General features: G+C 46.9%; 1 protein-coding gene across 6 annotated transcripts in view; it reads right to left on the bottom strand.

Annotated features, from left to right (window-relative positions):
* prickle1b (prickle homolog 1b) overlaps nucleotides 1-27,728 on the bottom strand; it is a 70,655-nt gene continuing 42,927 nt past the window's right edge. For 3 of the 6 annotated variants that reach the window (XM_020043048.2, XM_020043049.3, XM_010887456.3), the window contains 7 exons: nucleotides 11,549-11,740; nucleotides 9,662-9,775; nucleotides 8,337-8,474; nucleotides 6,341-6,544; nucleotides 5,931-6,117; nucleotides 1,801-2,724; nucleotides 1-1,606 (listed from right to left, as the gene is read on the bottom strand). In XM_020043048.2, coding sequence (XP_019898607.1) covers nucleotides 705-1,606; nucleotides 1,801-2,724; nucleotides 5,931-6,117; nucleotides 6,341-6,544; nucleotides 8,337-8,474; nucleotides 9,662-9,775; nucleotides 11,549-11,740 — 2,661 coding nt within the window. In that variant the 3' untranslated portion in view covers nucleotides 1-704. Of the gene's footprint in view, nucleotides 1,607-1,800; nucleotides 2,725-5,930; nucleotides 6,118-6,340; nucleotides 6,545-8,336; nucleotides 8,475-9,661; nucleotides 9,776-11,548; nucleotides 11,741-13,828; nucleotides 14,113-15,490; nucleotides 15,732-21,834; nucleotides 21,856-27,728 lie in introns of those variants that run through there. The other 3 variants (XM_020043050.2, XM_010887455.5, XM_010887457.4) reach the window with 3 other exon arrangements.

The following is a 27,728-nucleotide window of genomic DNA, read 5'->3' as shown; positions in this document are numbered from 1 at the left end:
AAAGGCAGGGTAACACTTTAATATTTTGAGGTTTAAGAGCAATTGCATGTAAAATGTTACCAGGCATTGTGAAGAACGTGTAATGCATGAAACAACACACCAGATATTATGGCAGTGTGAGAGTAACAACAATTGTATCCTGGTGACAGTTTCTGTTCTAAAGCCTGACATGATTGGCCTCAGTCATCTTAGTTTACATGAAAAACAGTTAAAGGCGTCTGAAGCCAGGGATATAAAAATATCAGTATTAAACATTTAACTTAACAATATATACATTAACATTTTGTACTATTAAATAATTATTTTGGTTAGTGTCTAGATGTCTATATGCTACTTTATTAACTGTTCCTTTCTGTCCTCGAAGGACATAACAATAGTGCATTAATTGCCACTTAATGCAGACAACGTTATTGCTGGAATACTTTGAATAGTTCATGTAATGTTGAGGAAAAAGAAAAGACATGCATTTTATTGGCAAATCTGGAACAATCTGGAAAAAAAAGTCAATCATGTTTTTTTGAGATTTTCTGGCACGGTTTGAGTGTCCCAACATGACCCGTGCTAACTTGTCTTGGTGTCCAACACCACGGGCAATGTTTTGTCTGCGTCCAGTATTTTTCTCACTTTTAAAATAAACATAGGCAGCGTCCCAATAAGTCAACAAATTATTAGTGCTGAAGTAAAACGCAGAACTTTGATCCAGATTATGAAATGATACAGTTCTTTCCTCTGTGGCCCTTCTTTCTGGATCTAGTCCGTGACTCATTGGGCGACATGGCTGTAACGCGTGTTGGGAAATCATCAGTGTAGTATTGATATCTGCTAGGAGCCCTGGGCTGGGGGATAGGCTGCCCTAAAAAGTAACCCTCCTCTTCCGAGTCCGAGGAGGAAGATGAGCAGGTAGAGCAGCAGTCGTCTTCATCTGTGTACAGCCCTCCTAGAAAGCGATCGCGGTCCCGAGCGGCGCTCTGGAGGGAGTAGTCCGAGGTGGCATGTGGGTAGGGAGGCGTCCTGCGAGCCCCAGACTGGTTGACGAGGGCCCGGTGGTGCTCCTGGAGGGAGCTGGAACCATTGCCCTGGCTCTCATAGGTCCTTGGCACCCGCTCTTTAGGCAGGAGGTTGAGGGCGTTGTCCGAGCGGGCTTTGCGGTTACGCCCGTGGTGGTGGTGACGACGAGGCCGGTCAGGGTCATCGTGCTGACGGTACGCCCGTCGGCGGGTCCTCTCGCTCTGGGGCGGCTGGCGCGCGTCCCCGTAACACCCGTTGTCTATCGTATCCTCTGAGAACTTGACCGTCTGCTGGCCCGGTGGCCGTGTGGACTGAGACCTGCTCCTCCTTAACACTGGCAGCTGGAGGTGAGGAGGTTGCCCCCCCTGTACAGGCGGGAGAGGGAGAGAAGCTGGCCCCTGTACCCTTTGCACCTCCCCCTCTTCGTCGTCCTCCAGTTCTGCTGACTCCTCCTGTCGGTCTAGAGAGTTGGTGCTGCGATGGAGCATGGAGGAGTTCAGGGTGCCCATGTTGGACATGGTGTCACAGTCCTCTGGGTCAGGGTCCTGCAGGCCGCGGAGGAGCTGACGTTCCTTACCGTCTCCATCCACAGAAGCACCTGACAGGAGGGTAAAACGGACATGACATTTCAGAATGTTAAAGAGAACACTCACTGTAGTTACATCATGACTAATACCAGTGTATACTGTCATTTCCTGTGTATCAAAACCGCTTAAGAATTGATCGCCAGAAACATTGACAGCTTGCAATAATGTTTGCCAAACACTGTTTTATTGTAATTGAAAGGCTTACCAGTGATGTTGGAGAGAGCTAAAGAGTCCATGGAATCTCTAACACTCTGCTCTGATGTCCTCAACTCGTCTGTGATACACTCCAGGGAGTCTTCGTACCACTGTCTGGGGTTTGTCATCCAGAACCCAGCTCCCCTGGCACCAACGCCTTGTTCCACCAGCCCCTGGTCCAGCTCAAGGTCCTGCATCTTCCTGGCACTAGCAGGTCCCGGGTGGCTCCCGTAGGCTGAATCTCCCAGTCCATCCTGGGACTGGGCCCAGTACATCTCAGGGAGTTGCTTCTTACTGACTAGACTGTGGTTCTGGTTGGTGGGACTGGTGGCGGTGGAGGCTGGTTTAGTGTCCAGCTTCAGCCAAGGTTCAACTGGCTTGCTGGGGCAGGGTTCCTCCAGCAGCTGAGTCTGGAAGATGCCGCCTCGCCCACCGAACTTCAGCAGCAGCTGGGTCATGTAGTCCTCGTGTTCGGCCCACTCCTCTGGGTCTTCTGGAGCTTCCTGCTCCTCGCGGTCCCTCCAGAAACGCTCCTCTGCAAAGCCCATGTGACTCAGCTTACGCCCCACGATATCCATATCCCTGTCTTCGTTATCCACATCGGCGCACAAACTAGGCGCTCTGTTGTAGTCAGCCATGGCTGTCGGACTGAAGAGTTGGGACTGCCTCCACTGTTCGGCCAATGGCCGGCTGTTCTTGCCCATGCGAACGCTTCGTCTGGATTCCCGGGAGCGGGCTGACTGGAAGGCAGAGTCGGAAGAGTCTGAGGCTTGGATGTCCTCTCCTGTGCTACAGGCCTTGGAGCAGTAGATGCGTCCCTGTTTGGGTAGGAAGGGACAGCCCAGCAGGGAGCTCTTACACTGGGCACAGCAGAAACACTTCTCGGTGGCGTGCCAGTGGACACCCTCGTAGGTCATCTGGGCATGGTCGACTCCTGACAGAGGAAAGGGAATGTGGTGAATAAGACTGAGCTGGTTTGTGTAGGTTCTCTGTCACAGCAGAAAAAAAACAACCGCGATCAGCAAAGCAAACTGAATGAGAACATGTCTTAAAGGTGGAAAGGTTTGCTGAAAAGACTTGGGACTGCCCATCACTGATTGCGATACCTATGGCTCCACAGGGCTGTGACACTTCTCTTGTTAACATCCAGTATGTGAGTCTGGTTTGTGGTATACTGTATACCACTCCAACACATTGTGGTTAGGAAAAGCTCTTAGCCATGGAATATTGGCCATAAACCACACTACTCGTGCCTTATGTTCTTGGTAGAACCCTTTTGGAATCTCTTTCAAAATTAAATTAAATTGGCTTTATTGGCATGGAATGTGTTATTACATACATTGCCAACAAAACATAAATATATATTCAAATTAACAGAATGGTGAACAACAATTACAGCTACAAGTGAACAGTTTGAAGAATCCAGGTACAGGCATTACTGTCATTATTCAGATGATTGTCTCTGGGTGTGGCAGGAAGCTTTGTATTTTGCTGCTAATATGGCAAACTAGTTTTTTTCTGTTTTTATTCCTAGAAATACTTTTGTTTTTGTGGTGTCTATTAGGTGAAGAGAATTTTATGGTAATTTGGTTGGGTCAGATGGTCTGTTTGGATGGCTGGATGATATTGGATTAACCCAGTACTAAAGAAAAGTGAGTAGACCTGGTCCTGACAGGGGTAATGGTTTGACCTCTGGATGACCTGATGTCTCGGAAGGTGGGTAGCGCAGAAGGCCCTCTGATGAGATACTGTGCGGTTTATTAGGGAGACTGATAAAATGATGCCCATTTTCTCCCCTAGAGCTGACGTTTAGATTGATTGCAAACAAACCAATATATTGCAATATTTGGAAGTATGTTTGACAAAATATTGATGTCAAAACATGTTCCCACACTCAAATTGCTGGTACATCACAGTAGAAAAAAATCTCTCCAGAACCAACATCAGACCAGCCGAGATCTCCCAGTGGACCAATCACAGAGTGATGGAGGTTTTTCGGATTTAGCCGAGCACGCTCCTCGTCTGAGGGGTAGTGGTGTTCACAGGGGGTCTTATAGTAAGCCGTAGTTTCAATTGGCTTGTCCAATTCGGTTTATGCTGAATACTGGGTCAACCGCTTGCCTGTCTGTTTCTGACTCATAGTTTCCATCTGTCTCCAGGTGCTGGAGCATCCCTTCCCCGTGGAGAAGCTGGCCACCCACACTGCTCTGAGGCCCAGCGCAGCAAACCAGTACCGGGAGAATTTTTACTACTCTTTTCTTACCTGCGTGGCAGAGGTAAGGTCCACTAGCGTATCCAGGGTTGGTCTCTTATTTCATTTCGTGACTGTTGATTAAGTGCCTATCCTGTTCACTAGCTCCACTCCAACACACAAAAAAAATAAAAAGTCTGGCACTAGGAGTGGGTAGGCACAACCCAGTACATTTTATTCAGAGCTGTCATGGTATTGTACAGGGAACGCCATGCTTTTTGTATCCCCTTCGTCTATGAGGCTAAATATAATTCAGGAGTTGGCGCTCGCCAGTGAGATGATTGGAAGGTGAAGTTCCCTTGAACACTGTCTATATTCCAAGATGGGGATATCTTCTGAGGTAATCAACAACTGTCTTCCAGTGAATTGTTCAACTCAATCATCTTGTGTCCATTGTCTTTCAGAGTGTGCTGAAGGAGTTGTTCAGAAAGGACTTCTGAGCCCCTGAACATGTACCAGCATTTTTGGAACATAGAAGACCAAAAACAACATTTCACCACAACACAAATGACATTAAAGAACAAAATATGCATTGGAACAGTACAGTCATGTGATATGGTTAAGGCTTGCATAATAAAGAATTATCAATAAATGTCAATTATGGGCCTCTACTTACTTGTGCTCTTTGTCAATTTATTGTTGGAACAGGTAACTAGGCTGAATCTGTGTGTATATATCCTGATCAATTACAATGAACAGGTGATCTTGGGAGGTTGGGGCTGCCATACATCCCTGTTGGGGATGGGAGACAGGTGATCTGTGCCTGTCCCCAATCCCCAACAGGGTGGGGGGGTGGGGGTTGGGGATGGCATACATCCCCTACCCCCCCCTCCCCCGTTGGGGATGGGAGACGGGTGTTCTGTGACCGTGCCCATCCCCAATGGGGCGGGGGGGGGGGTTGGGGATGGCATACATCCCCTACCCCCCCCTCCCCCGTTGGGGATGGGAGACGGGTGTTCTGAGACCGTGCCCATCCCCAATGGGGCGGGGGGGGGGGGTGGGGATGGCATACATCCCCTACCCCCCCCTCCCCCGTTGGGGATGGGAGACGGGTGTTCTGAGACCGTGCCCATCCCCAATGGGGCGGGGGGGGGTTGGGGATGGCATACATCCACTACCCCCCCCTCGCCCGTTGGGGATGGGAGACGGGTGACCTGCACCCATCTCTAATCCCCAACGGGGGTGGGGTGGGGTTGGGGATGGGCGGCGGGAGACACCCCCCCGTGCCTGTCCCCCATCCCCAACAAGGGAGGGGGGCGGGGGGAGGGGGGAGGGTAGGGGGGGGTTGGGGACAGGGGATGGGCAACATGTGCCCATCCCCCGTCCCCAACGGGAAGAGGGAGGAGGGGGTTGGAGATGGTAGACATCCCCAACCCCCCCCTCCCTTGTTGGGGATGGGGGATGGGCTATATGGGCCTGTCCCCCATCCTCAACGGGGGGGGGGGGGGGGGGGGGGGGGGGGGGGGGGGGGGGGGGGGGGGGGGGGGTTGCCCGTCCCCAACAAAGGGGTTGAGGACGGGCTACCCCCCCGCCTGCGGTGGGGGTGGGGGGGAGTTCTTTTAAATATCCACCACCTCTTACAGACTTCACACAAACACCTCAATGCATTTGTATATTTTATTGGTCTCAATACCACCATAGCCCTCACCTACCCTCACCTACCCCCCCCCCCCCCCCCCTCACCTACCCTTAACTACCCCCCCCCCCACCTACCCTTAACTACCCCCCCCCACCTACCCTTAACTACCCCCCCCCACCCCCACCTACCCTTAACTACCCCCCCCCACCCCCACCTACCCTTAATTACCACCCCACCTCCACCTACCCTAACTACCCCCCTCACTACCACCCCATACCATTTAATATGCAAATAAATCAGAAGGACCCACCAATATTCTCGCCACACGCTTCGCAGTACTCCGCATACAGTGACTCAAAGCACCCGCAGCAGAAGGGGCGTCCATCTTTCATGATGTAGCGCTGCCCGCCCAGCACCGTCTCACACTCGAAACAGGCAAAGTGCTTCATGTGCCAGTGCCGGCCCTCCGCCTCAGTACATTCATCAGCCAGTATAATCTGAGGAAACACACACATGGGGGAGACATCCACATTACTCTCCCTTCTGTCGCTGAGTTTGCACATCCCAGGATTCACGGCTGCACACGTCACATTCCCTGGCAAGGGACTGACGCGCTCGCTGCACCCTTACTTCCCACAGCCGAAACGGGCCCACCAGTGTTGAGACGGCAGCCGGAAACATTCAGGCCAAATGTTTCTTTCTGTTTCAAAATGGGCTCACCTCATCGCAGGCGGAGCAGCGGGGTTTCAGGAGCTCGGCGTGATGACGTCCGCAGAGGATCTTTCCTTCCTGGTAGAAGTAGATCAGGTCCACCAGCAGCTCATTACACGTGGCGCAAGCAAAGCATGCTGGGTGCCAGCACGGCCCAGGACCGGCCCGTGATGCAAATATGGCCATCTCTCCACCGTTGATGCCCTGACCACACTGAGGATAAAGAAGAAACTGTCAAAATAGGGAAAACTGGAAGATGGCTGAAACATCAGAGGTACAAAGTCAGGTCTTACATTTGGCCAATGGTGCCAAATGCCATGCACATAGCAACTGGCAAGAGAGCTTAGGCAAATCTGGCAACACATCTCAGGGAAAAAAGTTTTGTCTATAAACAATATTTGATACAACGAAAGACGTTTTTTTTCAATAAAGTGGTCGTCAAAAAAAAATAGTTTTGCAACGAGGTGTGAAGCAGAGGCATTTGAGTTTCCGCAGATCACAATAAAATACGAGGTGGTCATTACGCTTTCCTTGTGTGCTTGGGTGTGTTGTTTCATATGTCACAACAGAACACTATAGACTCATCTGTCCAGATCGGATGACTCCCGAAAGCCAAAGCCCACCAGAGCATATCTGAGCACTTAGTCATCAGTCTTTATATAACTACTACCAGACTTGTGTCCAAATACTATTAAACAGCATTGCATTGTTAGCCTTCGCCTTCCTAGAGTGCTACACGGCAAAGTAGGCAGTTCATAGCTATGGCAGCTCTTGTATTGATTTACACACACTAGGCAAGCGCAATCATACCCAGACTGAGAGCTGAAAGCATTTTTTTTCAAATACGACTTGACCCCAGGTCCAACTGACTGGGGCCGCAGGACAGTGCTCACAGCTGTTATCCATTATCACCGAGCAGGCCGCTGTCGGCCTTGGAAACCGGGGTGTCGTGTGTCTTCGCCCGCCCACCCCCCACCGAAGTTACGGCACTCGGAAACCAGAGCCGTGGGCAAAGCCGCGCCGCTCCGCTCGGCGGTGCGTGTGTTCGGGCGGTGACAGCCCACATCTGCTGTCCGGAGGAATCACCGACACCCTCGGCGGTATTAACCTGGTCACTGCGTGCCGGTACTCAAACAAGCCAGCTTGTCGTTGGTCCGTGGCCTCACGTAGGATGCGGTCACTGTTCCGCACTGCTCAGGGAGACTAAAGGGGCCCTCACGACGGCACGTCCTTCTAACAGGCCACACGTGTGACGAACACAATTCACGAGCTGCGACCCGGTCTATTGTACGACTGCAAGGCTTTTCGGCGGCCCAAACTATGGCCGTTGCAAGCTGGAATACTGGCGCACAGTCCCGTCTGTAAAGGAGGAAATGACATCACTGGTTTCAGTAGGCGATCACTGTAGCGGTGGACTTCATCCAAACGCAACGCGTTTTTTGACGGCAGGAAATCGGGGCGCCTTCTCTTTACTAGGGCAACTTCCACAGTTGGGTTGAGCAAGATCTCCTAATTTCCACACTTCCTCCTGAGCGGGTCAGTTGGTAATGGCACAGGCTCTGCCCTTGATTAAATCCTCACAGTGGGGCTTTAAACGGAATCCCAAAGGACATCCTATCCCAGACACTAGGGCACTACCTGCCTGAAGGCCCTGGCCAAAACTAGTGTACCATGTAGAGAATAGGGTGCTGTCAGGGACAGAGATTTAGTCTACAACAGAGGAAAAAGCCGAAGGGAGTCAGTAATTCCTTAAATAAACAACTAACGTTCTTGGGTCGTTTTCCTTTTCTCTGCCTAGCAGCAGTTGACATGATGGAAAAATGGAAGCCGCGGCACTGTGTAGGACTGAAATGCAAGGAAGAGATGAATCCTCATTGCCATCTACATAAAACCAAGACGTTGCCTCGCAGGCTTATTGCACATAGACAGGTCTACTAAGAGGGTTATGCCTCTGGTATCTGATGTGTGCGCGTGTGGGCAGTGGGGGGGGTGTTTGTGTACATACATGATCACATCGGGTATGTTGTAGTGCTCGGGGAAGCATTCTGGGAGTCCCTCTCCCTAGAGCCTCCCTCTTTCTCTGGACACTGAACATTTGGAGCTCCTTCTTTTCCTCCTCACTGAGAGATTGACAATACCGAACCTGGTGCACGGGGAGAAAGTAGAAAAAGAGTACGGAATAAGGAAAAAATAAGTTTCTTAACAAGCACCAGGAACAGATGAAATAGACGCACATCGAAAGCTGCTCTCAGCACGGTGGGGTTTTATGGAACAGACCCCTACGTACTCCTTCAGGGGTCCAGAGAGTGGCACGAACCTACACAAATCAGCTCTGCTGTTTAGAGCAGGCAATCATGACAGATAAATAAAAACACGAAAACTAACAAACATGCCTGTGGTTTCCCAAACAGCAGTAAACAATGATCTTTACATAATGTGTGTGTTGTTTGCTTGCTCGTGTGCGTCTGTGAGTGTGTGTCTCTGTCTCAGTGGGTGTGTGTGTGTGTGTGTGTGTGTGTGCACTTTAAGGAGCCCTCGTAAACCACATCTATGCCTGGAATCTCCAACTCGTTCCCCGGTGCAGTGGCCAGCTCTGTGCTGGGTCTGGCAGCAAACACCATAAAAATCACCCGGTCAGACGTTTCATTGTCTAGGCGAACAAACGTGTGCCCACCTCTGGGCCGGTGGAGGTCAACGACGCGCCCACTGATAGCCCCCCCCCCCATAGACACAACCACATACCTGCGTGTAAACTGTGCTGACAAAAGGGGACACGTCACAAGGTTGGCTGAGGGAGGGGCGCTTTACCGGCTATAAAACACATTACAAGCACCCAGTTGTGTTTAAATGCCCCATGTGTTTTTATGGTCAGCATAGTGGAGGAATGTGTTTTTACTGGAATACCTACTGGTCTTGTAATGGTTGAGTCTGGTAATGGTCTGCAGTCAGTGTTATACTTAAGCGGGGACTGTTGTGCTCCACTGGTGTCGGGAGTGTGAGGTTAAAGCCGAATCACGGAGTGACATGATGGAGGGCTATCATCACGTCCGACAACGCCGTCCGTTGGGGGCGTTGTCGGCGCCTGTTCATGACGACCATTACAACTTCTCTGTGACCAATCATGTGGTCTTGGGCAGTGCTGTCCTAAGATGGCCAGTTGCCTATAAAACCAAGCTACCTGGTAGGAAGCTATTGCCCAGGTCGTTGATTTCTGGGTTAGGGCCAATTCCTCTTAAATCCCGGTCATATCGCGATAAATCATGGAAAAGCATCGGAGATACCCTTTTTTCTTTGAACTGGGTTTACTTAATGAGTTACTTGTGCTCTTACCTCATTGTCGTGTGGAGGCAGCTGGTAGAGGAGCTGTCTGATCCGGTGTTTCTCTCCAGGGCTGTTGACGTACGGAACCTTGTTCTCCGGAAGGCAAGAGAAATACAGCTGCACCTTGAGGGGGGACGAAGGGCAGGGGGGGTGAGGCTTGTGACCTTTAAAGTAAATCAAAGACCCATACTGTAGGCCCCCAGGTTGACTTTAACTGCCCCGGTTTAGTAGCTCAGTTGGAGGGTGATGCTCACAGTAAAAGGCCCAGGTGGAGCTCTAGTATCCATGTTGACCTGAATCATAAATACCCCGCTGGGCTCAATGACAAAAGCACAATCACAGCAATTTAAACAGCTTTGTCCTGTACGGATCTACCATGATACGCCAACAATGGCCAGCAGTCAGCCAGCCAGTTAGGACTCAGAGGTCAGAGTTCATTCAAATACCGCCGCTTCCTTTGAGTCAATGACACCCAACTACATGTCCAGGATTAAACTGGGGATCTGGCCATGACCACGTTTGCATGTTAAGATCTGGTTTCCTCGCTCCACTCATTAAGGATGAGGTGAATACAAAGCTACGATGCAGAGGGTTTGTGAGGGGAGTTAAGTTACAAAACAAGGTATTTGGCGGAGATGGGGGGGGGGGGTGAGAAATAAACTGGAAAGCACCACATAGCCTCGAGACAGAGTTCATCCCTGTTTGCAGACGGAGCAGAAATGAAAAGAAAGAGGCCAGTCAGTCTCACTAGGAGGAGGGAGGAGTTTTTTTTTAAAAGCACTCCAGCCTTACGGGCTAATAGGTGATGAGCTGGCATGTCAGGGGACTACAACGGCTGTACATGGGAAACAGACACAGATAGAGAGATGTATAATAGCTGGTACAATTTAGGCCACTAAAAGTACTTATTTAACAGTACGAGGGCCTGGGCAACTTCGCCAACAAGATGTACCAACGTTAACATAATTTCCCTTTTTGAATAATATGGATCGGGGTAAGCTTCACTCCACTCCCCCCCGAGTCCAACAGAGGACATTTCCAGGAGATCACATGCCCTCTGCAGGAGGGCGAAACCACATGTCACGACGACCATTTATATGGACTCAGACATTAAAGCCTTTCGTTTCGCTGCAGTTCACTTAATGATCTGCCTGGCAGCGTGAACTACGCCTTTGGGAAGTTGGCGGAATATCCACCGGGGGAAAAGAGAACAGAGGGATTACAGGCACATTGAATCTGACAGGAATCATCAATAAGGACGATGGATCACCCTGTTCTAGTCAACTTGCGGTGAGTCCCCATTTAATGACACTGGCGGACAAATAATGTCTCTGTATTCCAGAACTAAGGGGAGCTTTACCACACAGAACTGCACTCTCAGCAGTGATGGCTGGGAGGGGTTGACATTTGGCGTGGACTGATTAGTCTTGGCAGAGAGGAGTCTGGCAGCGTGGTGTCTCCATGCCGATGGACTGCTGTGTTCTGTAACGTGTTAAGGTCAAAACCGACGATGGCCATGGTGTGAGCCCCGCCTCGAGCCAGGAGACGTCGTGTACGACACGACCTCCAGAGGGACGCCGGCTAATCCGTCCCCCGCCTGAAACATTCACGTGTCCGCGCCTCCGGACGGAACAAGACCGACACTTGTGTGATGACCCTGCGACCAAACACCTCCTGACGGGGCCTCGGCCAGGGGGTGCGGATGAGCGGCGACACCCTCCGCCTCGCTGACCCCGAACACGAGGACCTCCTCCTGTGCGCCCCATTTACCCATGACTGAGTGCGACACCGTCACTGAGTTAACTGACGACACACACACACACACACACACACACACACACACACACACACAGGAGGCTGAAAATATTTGGAATGGGGAGACGTTTCACTGCTCACCTGTTCAGGTCTAAGTCCGGGCGGGACCCAGGCATACTCTTCCAGGGCACAGCCTGAGTCGTCGTCAGACGTGGAGCTCCTCTGGAACCCGAGGGCCAGTTTCCCCAGCCTCCCTGCCGTACGGTGCTCCGTGTCCAGGCCCCGGACCCGCACCATCCCTGCCGGACGCTCCAGGTTCATCACACAGGGGCGCTGCCAGGGGAAGACAAAGTACGCGTGGTTAGAAACGTACCAATTCAGCCTTTCACGTACAGTAGTGATTGGCCGCCGGCGGCTTCTTAGGGGTAAATGTCAACATAGCCAGACCAAAACATTTCTGGTTGGTTTCCGGTCAAGAAAACCCCCCATTTCAAACATGGTCATAAAAACATTAAAGACATTGGAACTGTATAGTGTAGCCTCAGTAGGCCACTGGCTTGTGTCATTCATTGGGTGCTAATATGATCCTGCAGTAAAATCTCTGGATTCTGTACCGGTAACATATCACTACCTTTCAGCATCACATCTGGAAAACCTGGATTTGGGATCAGAATGGGTCGGTGGGATTTAGCAGTGGGATGGATAGTCAGAACTCTTATTTCCGAGTATTAAATACTATACAATATAAAATGGGGCAGCGGCGTACATAATATAAAAATGGCTTGGGCCTCGACCAAACACTCTTACATCATTGGCCAGATGGGGACTAACACCAATTGGTTGTCAGAGACGTTTTGTACAGGGCATGTCGTGAGGGGACCAACTCAGAGCAGATCTTCTGGATGCGTGACATAGAACCAGGTGAAAACGCTCTTCCATAGCTCTATGACCGTTTCATCAAGGTTGATTTGGGACAAGGGGATGTAGAGAACCACAGACAAAAACAGTGTGTTATCTGCTCATCTACCTTGCCTTTGTGTCTGGGATTGTCTACAGGGTATATGTATCACACACACACACACACACACTCTTTGGGGAAAAAACAGCAATTCTAGGTCCTTTTAAACTGGGCCATTTCAAATTATCTGATAAGGAGGCAGCGGTTAACATCAATAGACTTTCTTCACTTGAGTCTTTCTTATCACTGTGTTCATGTACTTCAGAGCCTCTCTCTGGGTTAGTCACAAATGGGTCCCTATTCCCATTAAAGTACCCTTTTCTTGTGTCCTAAATAGGGAATAGGATGCCATTTTGGGATGCATGAAGCCTATGTCAGATGAAGTGGCTTTAGTCTAGAGGTGTTGAAAACTCACTTCTGTTCCGTTTGAGCTCCTTTGACATGCAAATACAGAAAGCAATAAAAGAGAGCCCTTGTTTGGGGGGAAAAGTTTAAATTTCACAGACCCATTGAAACCCAATGCAAGTTCACTCGAGTCACAAGGTGGGACCTCTTCAGAAGGATTAGGAACTTCACAATTGACAATTTACCATGTCTATGATCAGTAATAAATAGGACATCACTGTTACATTAACAAAAGGTTTTAACCAACCTTAAAATTTTTACATACACTTCGTTATTTATACCTATTTAAAAATGTTTACAGAATCAGATAGTCGTGTATTCTGATGGAGATATCATTTGAATGCCACAACTCAATCTCAAGACATGTCTGACTTGAAAATCAATATTACCAAAAACAAATACATGTTACAAATACAAAGTTCTGCTTCAGTTAAAATACAGTTATATCCTGAGGCTTCTCATCAACACATGCATAAAGGGTTTAAAAGCTCAAGCTGTAAAAATAGACCTCTGCTTGTTTAGTAAACAAACACACACACGCACACACACACACACACTTTACAAGTGAGAACTTTTCTCTACACAAAATAACTATATCCATTGTAATATCTAACCTTAAACCACACTAAAACCCCATTCTAACCTTAACCCTTATTTTGACCCCAAGCATATAAAAGCAATTTATGAAAGTGAGGATGGGCAAAATGTCCTCTGTAGTCATTATTTTTCATGGTTTACTAAACTAGTTAAGACATTGGGACCTCACGAGTAGAACACATGCACACTTCAACCAATACACACATGCACAAAAACACAACTCAATATGTAATGGCTATATGATTTTGTAGTGACTGACAGCCATTATCAAGTAAGACAGAATTAAAATGTTCATAAACAGTTCTGGTCTAACAGAACCAGAAGAGCGTGGTACATCAACAGAGCTCAGTGTTACCACTAACACTGTAATTGAATAGCCATATAATTACATGGTTGCCAAATTCTGTTTAAACTTTTCAGGCTAATCAGACACAAAATCTGTTCCAATCCACTAAAAGTACCTTCAGTGCTACAGTATGTGCTCAGTGCTTTTACTTGTGTGATGAAGACGAAACTTTTCCAGTTACCCCCGAGACATAATCCAACAGCAAACCAACGTAGTCAGACGAAGGTTAGCAGTTTGCTAACGACGTCATTACGGTGATCTTTCAGAACATGTCTTCAAGAGAAATCAGGGATGGATTTCTGGGAATAGCCTGGTCGTCTGCCACTCAGACAAGTACAGCGTCTGGACATTAAATATATTGCCGTGAAAATACGTAATCATAAGGGGAAAACTAATCTGGCTTAGCTCCACAGATCTCACCGCCCAAAAATTACCCTTTGAAAAATTCTCTGAATGTACCTCTGAAAAATTCTCTGAATGTACCCCCGAGCCGACCCAACCAAACCCAGCCCAACCCAACAGCGCGTTCTCCCCACCGTCTAGTGAAACCTCTGCCTTGCAGTTTAATAAGGAAAAAGACCCGGTAGATTCCTGAGCCAACACACACAGACACTCACGTTACACCTTGTCACTATTTGGCATCAACACAGTGTGTCATTGTCAAAAAAAAACACGTACTCCTGCCCGCGGTCGCCCTGATCTGCACCTTTAAAAACCCTTCTGAGAGCGCAAACCCGAGGGTAAAAAAAAAAAGTTTGCAAAGGCCATTTAAAAATTCACAACATGGGTTCAATGTAAACACTCCCTGTGCAGGGGATGGCTCTTTGGCTCCTATACAGACACAACCAAATGGCACCTCATTTCCTACGTAGTGCGCTACTTTTGACCAGAGCCCTATAAGGCACTTGAAAGGAAATAGGGTAAGATTTGGGAGACATGTGAAGGTCTGCCCCTTTGCTTCGCAAGCAGGGAAAGGAATTACCTGTTCAAATATATAGCAGTTTCAGATGAATGTAGACTAGGGGCTAAGATAACCTCCACTTAGAAATGCTCAGTGGGGAAAAAACAACATAGTAAAATGAATGGCTTCAGCAGATCTCATACGATTTCAATTTTCCCAGAATATTGTAAATACTGTATGTCTGTGGATATTTTGGCTGTCATTACTTAAAAAAAAAAAACTGCAATCCCAGAAATCACTATCAATCCCTAGATATCTAGGGATATTGTAAAATCCTGATAACCTAAAACCTTAAAACAACAGCAAAGCAGTAAAGCCGATAGCAGTCATTAACTCTAAACTACGGATATCCTAAATGGTGTTTAGTGGGTTCCCTTGGCAGATCATTAGGCTTGGAGGGGAGTCAAAGGGCAGAAGGCGTCAGTCAGGGCCTGTACTGATGCAGTGTGTTACTCCAGGCCCAAACGGGCGTCACCAGGACTGACACAGTTGGACTGATACCACCTGCACACACACTCCTGACCCGCTGGCGAATTCACACACAAGCGACATCAAGCGGAACCTGTCAGAACGGTGATGCTGTCACGGCACCGCCCATACCTGTCCAACCCCTCTTGCTCAATGCATCATCCATTTCACCAGAACAGCGAGCTCAACCCACAACAATACAGGAGTATCCCAGCAGCACGGGCTCTGCGTCCACAGGCTTCGCCTCCACGACATTTCCCAGTCGCAAGACCACCTCGAAAAGATCGTGGTCACTGCTCAGTATTGACATAGTGAGGACCTTAAGATGGCGCCTGGCAGAAGACTCACCTCTACGAAAAGCATCGCTCGGCTCCTCTCTTCCAAAGTCGCACTGTAAGTCAAAAGCCACCTCTTCCAGGTACCAGCTGAAGTGCTAAAGGTTGGGACGCATGTCCACACCACCGCTCCCAAAGACACAGGCCTGTCCACAGATTCCTCCGCTTCACAGAGGTGGTCTCTCCAAGCCCTCAGTGTCGCACAAAGGACAATGAACTGATCCGGCTCCAAAACACAGAGCCTCCTCAGCTAGTCCCAGAGTGCCTGCCTGTATCGCTAAGCTCTGCGAGGTGATGTGTCTCTATCTCCACTGTCTGACTGAGGGACCTCTGCGAGGGGGAGGGTACGTTTGACTTTGCCCCTCCCAACTACCTCCCTCCCTTCAGGCCGCCCACTGCACTTCAAACACACTTGAAGAATCCACAGCTGGAGGAGCCTGCTCTAACCACCCCACCCCATCATCCACCACTCATCCACTTCCCTCACCCCTCCTCCGTTTCACTCATCCCTACTCACGCGCTTTGGAATTCCTCTGGCCAGATGATTCTCCTGTACTCTATTCTACACTTGTGTTTGTTTCCACACACACACACACACACACCTCCCAATGATTGCATGGTCACTCTCTCAGTATCGAACTATACATTCCACTTGTAACATACACTATACCTAATAGTTGTCCATTTACCGCCCTCTTCTATTTCACTTCTGGTTAGATGCTCTCTCCGGGTGAATCTGTTCCATCTGACTCAGTGGTGTCTGACTCAGTGGGGTTCCAGATTTCAACCTCAAGTACAACAGGAAACCATTTCTAACCATTAGATAAAAGTGGAATAAGCCATTTTGCCCTCAAGTGTTTTGGTGTCCACCGCTGAATAAATGGATGACCACAGTGGTTTTGCAGCAACCGAAATCTTTTTAAGTTGTTTTATTGCAACACTTGTACTTGCAGAAGTGGGCATATAAAAGTCTACCTAATGTATGTTGCCACATATCTTTTGTTAGAAAAAAATATATACTCAGGATTTAAAATATGGCAGCATAGACAGAGTTCTCACGGTTGGAGAATGATGTGCCTGGTTCTGTGGATGTCAACACCTATACAGGCCCAAAGTTACCCTCCCCTGGCCTGAATGAATGTCACTGAAGAGTCATCTCTCTCACTTCAGATGATCACAATGATGTCATTGTGGAAGAACACTTCATGTCAACCTTTTTCATTATCCTTAGGAGTTCAGTTTATCTGTAGTCCTTACCCTCAATAACATTTGACCAAGGAACAATTTGAACAATTTATTTCTCCCTCTCATTCTAGGCAATCAACATTTTGACCACGGAATTCATAAAAATACGAAAAGTGCTGTCATGATTTATTTGCACGAGGTCTGCACAATTATTCATTGTGATGGGCTGAAAGACACCCAGGCTTCATTTAGGAGCCCCAATGACAAATGTGTTTTTATCTTTGTGTGAGGGACAAAGGAACCCCCCACCCCAGCCAACATCTATGGTGAACAGAGCAACAACAGTTTGTCACATGCCACGTTATCAACAAGTATGTACACCTCCTGGAAAGTAGCTTTGTTATTATCATTTTTACATATTTGGACATGTGGATATGTAATCTTCTCTTCAACACTACTGACAGATTAAGGTAACCTAATTAGCTTTAAGATCTGGTGTTGCCTCTTTGATCTGAAATAACTTATATATTTGTAAGTGTTTCTTGTAACTTTCTATCAATCTCTTACACAGACTTGGAGGGACTTTTGTCTACTCTTCTTTACAAGACTGCTTCAACTGAGACATGTTCAAGGGCTTTCTTGCATACATGGCGCGCTCCAAGTCCCCCCACAGCACTTTAATAGGAATGAGATCTGGGCTTTGACTGATATTCCATTACCCTCAATTTTTTTGGAGCCATTCTGTTATAGCTTTGCTTGTGTGTTTTGGATCATTGTCCTGTGACAAGATCCATGTTTGGCTCAGCTACAGCTTTTTGACAGAAGGCCTCACATTCTCCCTTAAACATTCTCTGGTACAATGCATGACTCAATGCAAGTTGGCCAGGCCCTGAAGCAGCAAAGCAGTCCCAAACCATAATGTCAAGGGTTCTGCTGTCCTTGTCCAAAATCCTCCTGGTTGTGTTGCAGATCAAGACGATACCAATTTCAGCTGCCACTGTGCTGACCCCCCCACTGTTAATATGTTCACCCGGCACAGCCAGAAGAGGACTGGTCACCCCTCTGAGCCTGGGTCCTCTCTAGGTTTTAAACTTCAGCCTCCTTAGGGAGTTTTTTCTAGCCACTGAAATTCAACACTACTGTTGTTTGCTCCTTGGGGTTTAAGGCCAGGTGTTTTGTAAAAGCACTTGGTGAATAAGGGCTTTATAAATACATTTGATTGATTGATTGATTAATGCTTTTCGGTTGGTATGAGGTCCGTCGGTTCAAAGGCATTATTCTGTTTTTGCCAAACATGAGTCAACACCCACACAACTCCACCTTGGACTCAACTGTACACAGCACATTGCAAACCTTCTGAGAGCAGAGCCTCCTTCTTTCTCGACCTCTGATGTAGGCCAAGTATGTCAGGCTTTCGAAAACTTGACTCATGCACTTTGACACTGATTCTTGCGAGGGAGGCCTGTGGATCCCTTGATTATACCCTGGGGTTCTTGGAGACATTTAAGAGCGTATTTGGAAAATAGACCTTACGTAAATGGTTTCACAGTTATTTGTTATACTGGGTTACCCTTATCGATGAATGTGGTTGCAATGTAGGTACAATATCCATGTATGTAAATATCTACAAAAAAAAAGTTCAACTGTGCATAAGAATAGACATGATTTAGGCTTATACCTCTGAAATAGAGATTGAGACCGCACATAGCAGTTTGGCAGCCCTTTCAGAGGGAGGCAAACAGACCTTCAGAAAATCTCAAATATTCAGGGTCTTCTAAATTAAATGTCACTTTCATTAGCTTAGAGCAGAGGTCTCAAACCGGTTCCATGGATGGCCGTGTGTCTGCAGGTTTTCGCTCTCACCTTGTACTTAATTGACTAATTAGGTCACTAATTGGTTCGTTTCTACCCCCACCTGGTTGTTTAGGTCTGAACTGGGAACCAATTTAAAGGAAAACCCAAAAACCTGCAGACACATGGCCCTCCGTGGAACCGGTTTGAGACCTCTGGCTTAGAGAATACCAAGCATTAAGTTTCCCTCCAAAAGATGTTTATCTAAATCCAAATGTAAAACCCACACGGAAATGTAATTTCAGGTAAAGGTGAGATACGAGAGAGCGTCTCCAAATCTGCCGTAAAATGAAGTGGCTTGACCAGAAAACCACAAAAAGTCAAGACTCAATTTCTGACCTACACAAAGCCACTTTTACTCTCACAACATAGACAATGAGAGGGTGACAAAATAGCCAAAGATGAATGACAAAAAGACACTTCCCTGGAAGAGGCCATTTCTCTCAGATATTAGCCATTGAAATATCAACTGGGCATGTGTCCAGAAGCCACTCTGGGGTCATTCAGAGAAAGCCGTCCAAACACAGAAGGAGCAGTTGACCTTGTCGACTCCTCTGCTTCCTGGGAAAGGGTGTGTGTATGTGTGTCTGTGTGTCTGTTTGTGTCCATCCAACCCAGCCTTTCCTGCTTCCTCGAGTCCAGAACACCAGAACACACTGAGTCATACCTCACTGCCCACTCTCTCTGTCAGACTAGGAATTTATGTAGCAAAATACCTAGGGTGCATTTCCTTCCAGTTTCCTTCCTTCCCATTGTAAACTTCCCCCTGGGCTGCCATTGTGGGGATAATGGAGATATTTCAGAACTGTCCCAGCCACTCGGACAGGCCTTGAATGGATGATGACTTGGCTGGTATTCAGATGTCTGCAGCCTGATGAGTCAAAGTAACTAATGAAGGGTTTATGCAGCAACCTTTGGTACTACCACACACACACACAACCTATCCATCCAACATGTTGCCTCCACATCCATAAGCCAAGTCAATTAACCCAGTAACGAGCAAATCTAAACCACAGAAAATAACTGCAGATACATTACGCTGTGTACATTTACTGTAGTTTGGTCCCAGACCACACTAGATGTGACCAGTGCCATATTTCCTCAGCGTACCTCTCAGGACTTATTAACGAACACTGTAGGAAACTAAACTGAGAAGTCTTAGATGTTGTATTTTAAGGAGGTCTGACCTGTCGGGTTTACCTAGCCACGCATGTGTTCAGATGTTTGGCACGAAAGAGTTAGTACATTAATGGGACATTCAGGTACTGGGAGCACGTGGCGTGACATTTTAATTCAGTTCAACAATCATATTCCATGTGAATATCAAACTACAGCTTGAAGTACTAAACCACCCCCCACCCCCCAGAAAAACCCACATCTGGTTCGTCTATTCCAAAACCCAGGGGCTCCAACTTAACATGTCCCGACAACCACAGCACAACCAAAGTCAACCTGACAAACACCCAGACCAGGTACAGAGATCCCCTAACTCCTCCTACACCAGCAGGCCTAACCCCGACCCGGTCAGGACCACACGGTACCCCTCAACATTGTCTAGATCCTTCACTGCAATCGACTCATTTTCCCTGCACTGTCACGTCCCATCTAGGTTCAGACGGGTTGTGCACATACATAGGCTTGTAACACACACCCACACACACACACACACACACACAAACAGGATTCTCATCCCAATTCACGTCCATTATCATCCTCTATTCAAGCCCCATTCACATCTCCCAGGCACATCACTCCTGGGTGTAACCTTCCACCACACCATTAACACCTGGGAACAGATCTGTGCTCGACATATCCAATTTGAAAAGGTGTGTGTGTGTGTGTGCGCTTGTTCTCTAAGGACCCAATCACATCCCCCTCCTATAGAGGTGTTTCTCTGCGCCCTTCCAGGTCAGTGTTGACACTTAGTACCCCCTGGAGCTGTCACAAGCAGGAGGTTGTGAAACAGCACTGAGCTGTTATCAACACCCCTAGGACAATGGAAACAGCAGAGAGACTCAATAAAACGTCATAAAATCCAACGCTGACTGTGAGCTGCAGGGCCAGAGACTCTTGACACCGAAAATAACCCAAATGCCCCAAATGGTCCCCTAGTCCCATGGTGCACTACAGGTTCTTTCAGGGTCCCTGTCAAAGTGCACTATCAGTGTTCTACCGAGGGAATAGGGTGTAATTGTAGACAAAAACCAAGGACGACTCCTGCAGTCCATCCGCCATCAACCGACCGCCTCTGGCCGATTAGCCAACACAGAGACAGAGTCAGATCGACCACTGGCCCTCGTATCACAGTCCGTTTAGTGAGGGGTTACCGCCTCACGTTGTATGACCAGGACACGTCAAGGTGGGCCGTTCCATCAACGAAGACTGAACTGCGCGTTGACCACATTGCCTAACCGCACTTCCCTTTGCTGGAAGCCTTGGTGTGACCTCAGAGACATTTCCTAACCACAGTATTTCGTATGCAGTTGGTCTCTGCTTAACATCCAACTGTTTAAGAGCTGCGGGTCTTTCTACCGGGGAGTTCACTTCAAGCAAGGCTGTGTGCGCAGGTCGCTTGTAATGGATAACCATGGAAACCTCAGCATCATAAGTACGTTTACACTAAGCTGGAGGCTGAACCTTGACCAAAATCATCACAAGGTCGGTCGCCGAAAAACACACATGAGCTTAATGGCCGAAATATTTTATAAGGGGCTATTACTTTGCCCCTCTGAGAGCCTGTGAAGTACTCATTTGTAGCTTATAGAAAATTAGGAGAGTGTGAAGTCAGCATGTTCACATAGAGCTACTAGTTCACTAAGGAACTCGTGAAAAAAACGAGACTTCTGTCAAGAAATTGGCCTTGGCTGAGCTCTTGTGTGTGAAGGTGCCCTCTCAACAGAAAAAGGAAACCCTTATCTTCTCAAGAGATCAATTCCAAAATGTGCCTGCACCATTTACTAACTAGGTGACTGGTTACCTATGACAGCCTGTAAACGTCAGCGTGTTACAGCTACAGAGGACAGCATGGACTGAAGACGCCAGGTTCACTCTGCCTGGGAGTGAGAAAGGGGTTTCGGCTGTATATCAGAGAGCTACCTTCACGTGTTCAGCAGAGGCAGCTCACCTTGCATTCAGGGAGGTCACCGTGACCCCTGGACTCCGTTGAAGTGGAATGTATCAGTTAACAATATCAAATTAGATTGGGAAATGGAGGGAGCTGGCACAGGTCTAAGACACAACTAATAAAACCTGGTCTGGAAGAGGGAGAGAGAGAGAGAGAGACACAGAGATGAACAGATTAGAGAGGACGCAACCACCAACCTGTCTACAGCTTCCGATGAAAAGCTAGAGGCCTTGTCATGTCCACTCTGGGAGACTTCAGTTCAGATCCAAATATTCCCGGTGAATATTACGGCAGTTTGTTGAGTGACATTTTGGGTCACCGGTTATACATCTACCCATGTGTACACCAGCAGGTCTTGTCAAAATCCAGCGAGTTAGTTAGCGATTAGCCAGAACGGAACCGTGAACGGCCCCCCCACTCAGCTCCCTCCTCTTGGCATAATTTAAGACATTATTTTGAGATGAGCTTTGTTCATATGGAGTTCACAGCAGACCACCCAGCCGAGCAGGACCCAACCCAGAGTTTAGCTCAGTACAGTGAAGCTCCATAGGGAACTCCACTCAGAGGAAGGAAAGAAACATCTACCTAATTATTATCATTTAATCTACTTCCAAACAAGCAACAAAACATCTGCTTCTTATAACGAGATGGGCGACTGTGATTATATTAAGTGCACACACACACACATACATACTCACCCCCCACAAACACTCACCCCCCACACACACACACCCACCCACCCCCCACAAACACTCACCACACCACACACAAAACACACTCACCACACACAGACTCAGTGTTGTTGCCGGGTCTGCACTTGACTAATAGGTGAACTGTGAGAAATGTTCATTTACTGAGTTCACATTGCGTGGTGTGGCTTTCATGACCCGCTTACTAGAAAGAAATGACACCGGATTTCTTTCTCGTGTTTCAGCTAAGAAAACAGAAACGCAACAGCACATTAAAATGTTTTGTCATTCACAGTCCATTTAGAAAACAAATGACAACAGAACAAAATCGAAACTGGAATGTGTGGGAACTCCTGTACAAGCCAAAACAACAGATGACATATCGTGCCCAGAGATGTGTGCGTGCGTTTGTGCGTGTGCGCGTGGTGTGTTGCATCACTCTAGTTGTGCACCATAATTGCGCCCTCCATAATTGGCTCTCATGAATCCCCTGTCTAGATGAATGCAGGCCAGGAAACAAGCCTTGTGCACACCGCCTCATAATGACATGCCTCCAAGGGGGAGAGAGCAGAGCTGAGTCACTCTGAAACAGACCCACGCGGACCTTTCACACAACACCTTCACTTTCCCATAATTCAGTAGGAATGGGAGTCTGTTGATCAACGTACACGTGAAGCTCTACTGGCTCCTTGGCATGGTGTTCTGAGTTTACAGTTTGCCCTGCAGTCACTTACTGTTGTAAACACAGTTAGGGAGTTTGGTTGGTATGGCGTCTAAATGGACACAATACAAACCATCACAACTGAAAGATGTACTGAGGGAATAAGGCGCCACAGCTCTTGTACCACAGCTAAGGGCTGTGCTTAGGATACGGTACAAAACCTGTGCCATAACTGTGGCATAATGGGCGTAATACCACAAGCCCTGAGGTATTTTATTGCGTAACTGGTTGCCAATGTTATTATTATAGTAAATAGTGCTGTTTTGTCCTACCTGTGGTATATGGTCAGAAATACCACAGGTTTCAGCCAATCGGGACCCAAATAAAATTCAGTACAACGATTTGCGTATTATGGAGTCTGATTTATCTTATCCTGTAAATTACACAAATTAGAGAGAGAAATAGTGCTGAGTAATTAAGTGTCTGAGTGAGAAGCACAAGCTTTTTCTTCTCTGTACACATCCTGACCAGTCTGGTTTTAGCGCGTCGCTGTCACAGCTGCATTCCACGCCAACTCACTAGAATCTGGCCACGGTTCATGAGCGAACAGGGAGACTTTGGTGAACGGGCTCCAGCCATACCACAACTGCCATTTTAGGCCTGGAAAGAGAACTTTCCCTCTCTCTCTCTTTTTCAATTTACATTGTTAAATTTAAAGGGGTTTTAATGCCATGGGAAACATTGGTTTATACCGCCAAATCAAGTGGAAAATAAGTATAACAAATATGAAGGTAAAAGAAATGTAAACATTACCAGCAACTTTCAAATGGCATCCACAACGTTACACAGTGTCATAGAAATGTGCTAATAGAGTATGAATGACTATCTTTCTCTCAGCTATTCCAACACCTGTGACAGTAGCCTTCATTTACTCTAACCTGTAAGTTCTCATTCCCTGAAACATTGAGTTCATCATTCAGAAGCCTCCACTTTTACAAACATTCAGCAAACACATTCAGAAATTCACCAGAGGATAACGACCACTTTTAACGGGGAGGAGAAGAGTAGGACAGAAAGAAGCCTTCACCAGGTAGAGAAGAGACAGCAGTTTCCAATCTGAAGCGAACAATATGACTTCATCCAAAACCCCAGCATAATGGGGGGGGGGTTGGGGGGGGCTTTCCCTGGAGGAAATACACAAATATATTCACAAGTATACACAAGTATGGGGCGACAAACACACTCATATGTGCGCACAACAATGCACACACACAAGGCCTCACATGGAGAATTTCATGGATGACTGGCTTTAGATAACGATGTTTGGCCTGGTGTAGTTTCGATCCAAGTGTAGTGTCTGGTTTCTGTGGTTTATTAGTAGAAACCCACAAGACGTTTGTTTACTACCTTATTAATGCAATTAAAGAGGTCGTTAGAGTGCCAACTAACAGGCTCATATCACTGTATCGTTTTCAGAAAAGACTCGGAAAGGCCCACACTTTCATCCACTACCTTATCCAATGTGGCACCAGTATACACATTCTAATACATATATACTTTCATCTCTCTCTAAAATAAAATACTAGTAGGTAAGGAGGATATGCTGGACCAGGGGGGTTAAAAAAACAGAGTGAACCAATGTTGACAGATATTTCAGTAAATAGATAGCTTAACTTCTTCGCTTTTTGGTCAACTCAGCTCCACAGAACCAAAACACGTTCACCAAAATAAGTGGGCCTGATTTCTGAATTGCTTTTCCATCCACAGTGCAAATATTGAATGCTGTGTTAGAAAAAACGGCTCGTAATTCCATGATTCCTGATTGGTTAATGAGCATAATTGGCATCATCATCTGATGAAATCAGACCGTTTCACTTCTGGGCAATCGGAGGGAGTTGCTGGTCCCGTGGGAAATGCTTCAAGACAGACCGGAGATCCGCGGATGATACAGCATCCAAATTCTCTCTGCGGACCGCTCATGAGACTAATGGTGTTGGTGAGAGTGATTAATGGAGGAAGAGGGGGAGAGGGAGGAGGAGGAGATGAATAAGAGCTCCTTGTGCTGGAGTCAGCTGAGGACTTTAAAAGGGGAGGAGAGACATGGAGAAGAGGAGAGACAGAAACACAGACAGAGAGCAGGGGTTCTGATTAGACTTCAACAAGGACCTTCAGCCCGTGAGCTTTTCTAAGGTTTTAGATGACAGCCACGAGAGATACATCAGGAAAGGCTAAAACAGTCCTTTTTAAATCAACCCCGCGTCCACAAAGACCCTCTTTCTCCTTCTGAACACATTATCCAATTCATAAATACTACCTATCAACAAGCCATAGGAAGAATCTATCAGTACAAAAGAAACCTCACTCCAAAAGCCATATCTTATGAGCTGCCTCGTTTTACTCCCAGTAATCAATGTGGTGGACATAAATGCTGCCATGGTTCTGCATTCAGTCTGCAGATCTGCCTACACGGTTTATATCAGGCGTCATCTTTAAAGTCTGCTTTAATTACCGTCTAATAACAATCCTCTTTAATGTCCTTAATAACTAGTGTGCGTGCGTGGGTGTTTACGTACATTTGTGTGCGCATCTGTGATGCCTTTGTGTGTTAAAATCACGTATGTCCTTTAATCATCTTCAAATGTTGCATATAGGTAGTTAACATGGTGCCAAATTGACTCCCGAGGCAGGAATTATGCATTAACACGTCATATTTCATTTCACAAGTGTTGGCACCTAAAAGACAGGCAGGAAACCCAACAACACTTTTACAGGTTTTGACAAAGACCATTAGTGGCATTGAAGTGGATTATTTAAGAGGGGGTAGATATCCTGGTGTTTTAAGCACCTGACCAGTAACCTAAAAGTTTTTAGATAAAATGGCTGAGCCGGCAAGGTGAATAAAACTTTTTCATGAGGAGATTACTTAAATGTAAATCATATAAAATGTTTAAGACATTTTCTTACTTTTGTAACCTTTGTTTAAACTTCCACTTTTGGATATATGCATGAATGTGTATTTGATACCTCCTTAAACTACAAAACGTCTAAATAATAAACTACTGTTTTCTGGAAACTCTGTGGCACCATTTTGAGAATGGCAAGCTTGGCTGATGTGGGCAAGCCCACTAGCAACTCAAATTCCAGCCAATGAGCTTCAGCCCTGGGTGTTTGAGTGACATTTAGAATGTTTAAGATTAAATTGAAATAAGAAGCCCTGTCCAGCATTATCCAATAAGGTAGAAGGATGTGTCCAAAGTCTCAACGGCATACGGTCTGCAAATATGTGGCACAATCATTTCTCGTGGATCCACTTTGTCTCTGGAGTGCTACTTTCAAACTACTGGCAAAAGAAAAAAAATTCCGTAAAGCCTCTTTAAATGGAATAACGCTCTTTGTCAAGCTCTCCAGTCCTTTTTGTTGCCGTGACGCAGCCAGACCATAATATGAGGCTTGGAGAGCCAATGCGGCCATTTTGGGTTAGGTTACTGACCACGGACAAGCAGAGCCCTGGTTCGCAGTGATTAGAAACAAGCCACAGCTCAAAGACTCTGGTTCCCCTTCATCACCCATGGTTTATAACCCTGCTACCGATCTGCCGCACTTTACTGTACCACACACACACACACACACACACACACACACACACACACCTGATCAAGTGACACTTTTCACTCCTGCTTTCCCCAAGCACTGTTTGGCGAACCATTACACCAGCAATACAGAGTCAATCTGCTGCCGGCACTAACCCCATTTGGCTCTGTTGCTAGTGGTTCATACTAACTGCACCTCTGCTCGAATACCTACAGACAACATCGTTCCAAAAGCTCAACAACCCAGAGCTTGTCTGCCCTACAAACTCTGGCCTTGCCTCAGCCTGACCACCTGAAGGGGAGAAATGTTTTTGAGGGCAGGAGTGATTTACATAGCTCTACATGCATACATATGAATTCCTCCAGTACAAACACTGTTCTGTGTACCTCGAATGGTTTGAGGCCTTACTGTAAAGAGATGACACACAAGGGCGTACACAGAGAAACAAGGACACACACATGCACACGCACGCATTCCCACGCACGCGCATACAGAAGCAAGGACACGCACAAGGATACGTGCACACAGGGCACACACACACACTCACAGGACATACACACACACAGGACACACACACACACACACTCACAGGACACACACACACAGGACACACACACACACTCATACTGAATGCATGAAAGTTGACCTGCTCAGTAAAAATCCATTGTTTAAAGCTCATATTTTGTTTAATTATCCAAATAATGTTGTTGACTTATAATCGTATTTGCAGCAAAAGCTTAGACTGGAAAAAAGGCATGATAGCAACGAGCATTTGAAAGATGCTCTGGTTTCTGTTTTTGGGGAACACCCAAAACACTCCTACTTTGAAAGAGAAAAGCATGTTTTTAATATAATTAAAACTATTTGGAAAGATAACAATCGCATTCATAATATACTGAATTATATCTCATACGTAGTAGAAATCTGGAAAGTATGGGCAGTTTCTTTGATCTAAAACCAATTCCTTCACCAAGCCAAACATTGAAATGCAAGATCTCAAAGCCCACTGTGATAACATACAGTAAGGAACTCGAAATTCCCAAAACAAAACACCTCATAGGAACACAAAGGGAACAAAAATATCCCCTAAGGGAATACCAACATTTTCCAAAAAGAATTAACTACATGTTCCTGAAAGGAATACTGGTTA

This window comes from Esox lucius, chromosome 23 (assembly GCF_011004845.1).
Source record: "Esox lucius isolate fEsoLuc1 chromosome 23, fEsoLuc1.pri, whole genome shotgun sequence".
NCBI classification, from domain to species: Eukaryota; Metazoa; Chordata; class Actinopteri; order Esociformes; family Esocidae; genus Esox; species Esox lucius.
The sequence above is the reverse complement of the archived record's forward strand: the minus strand, read 5'-3'. Positions and strand labels throughout refer to the sequence as shown.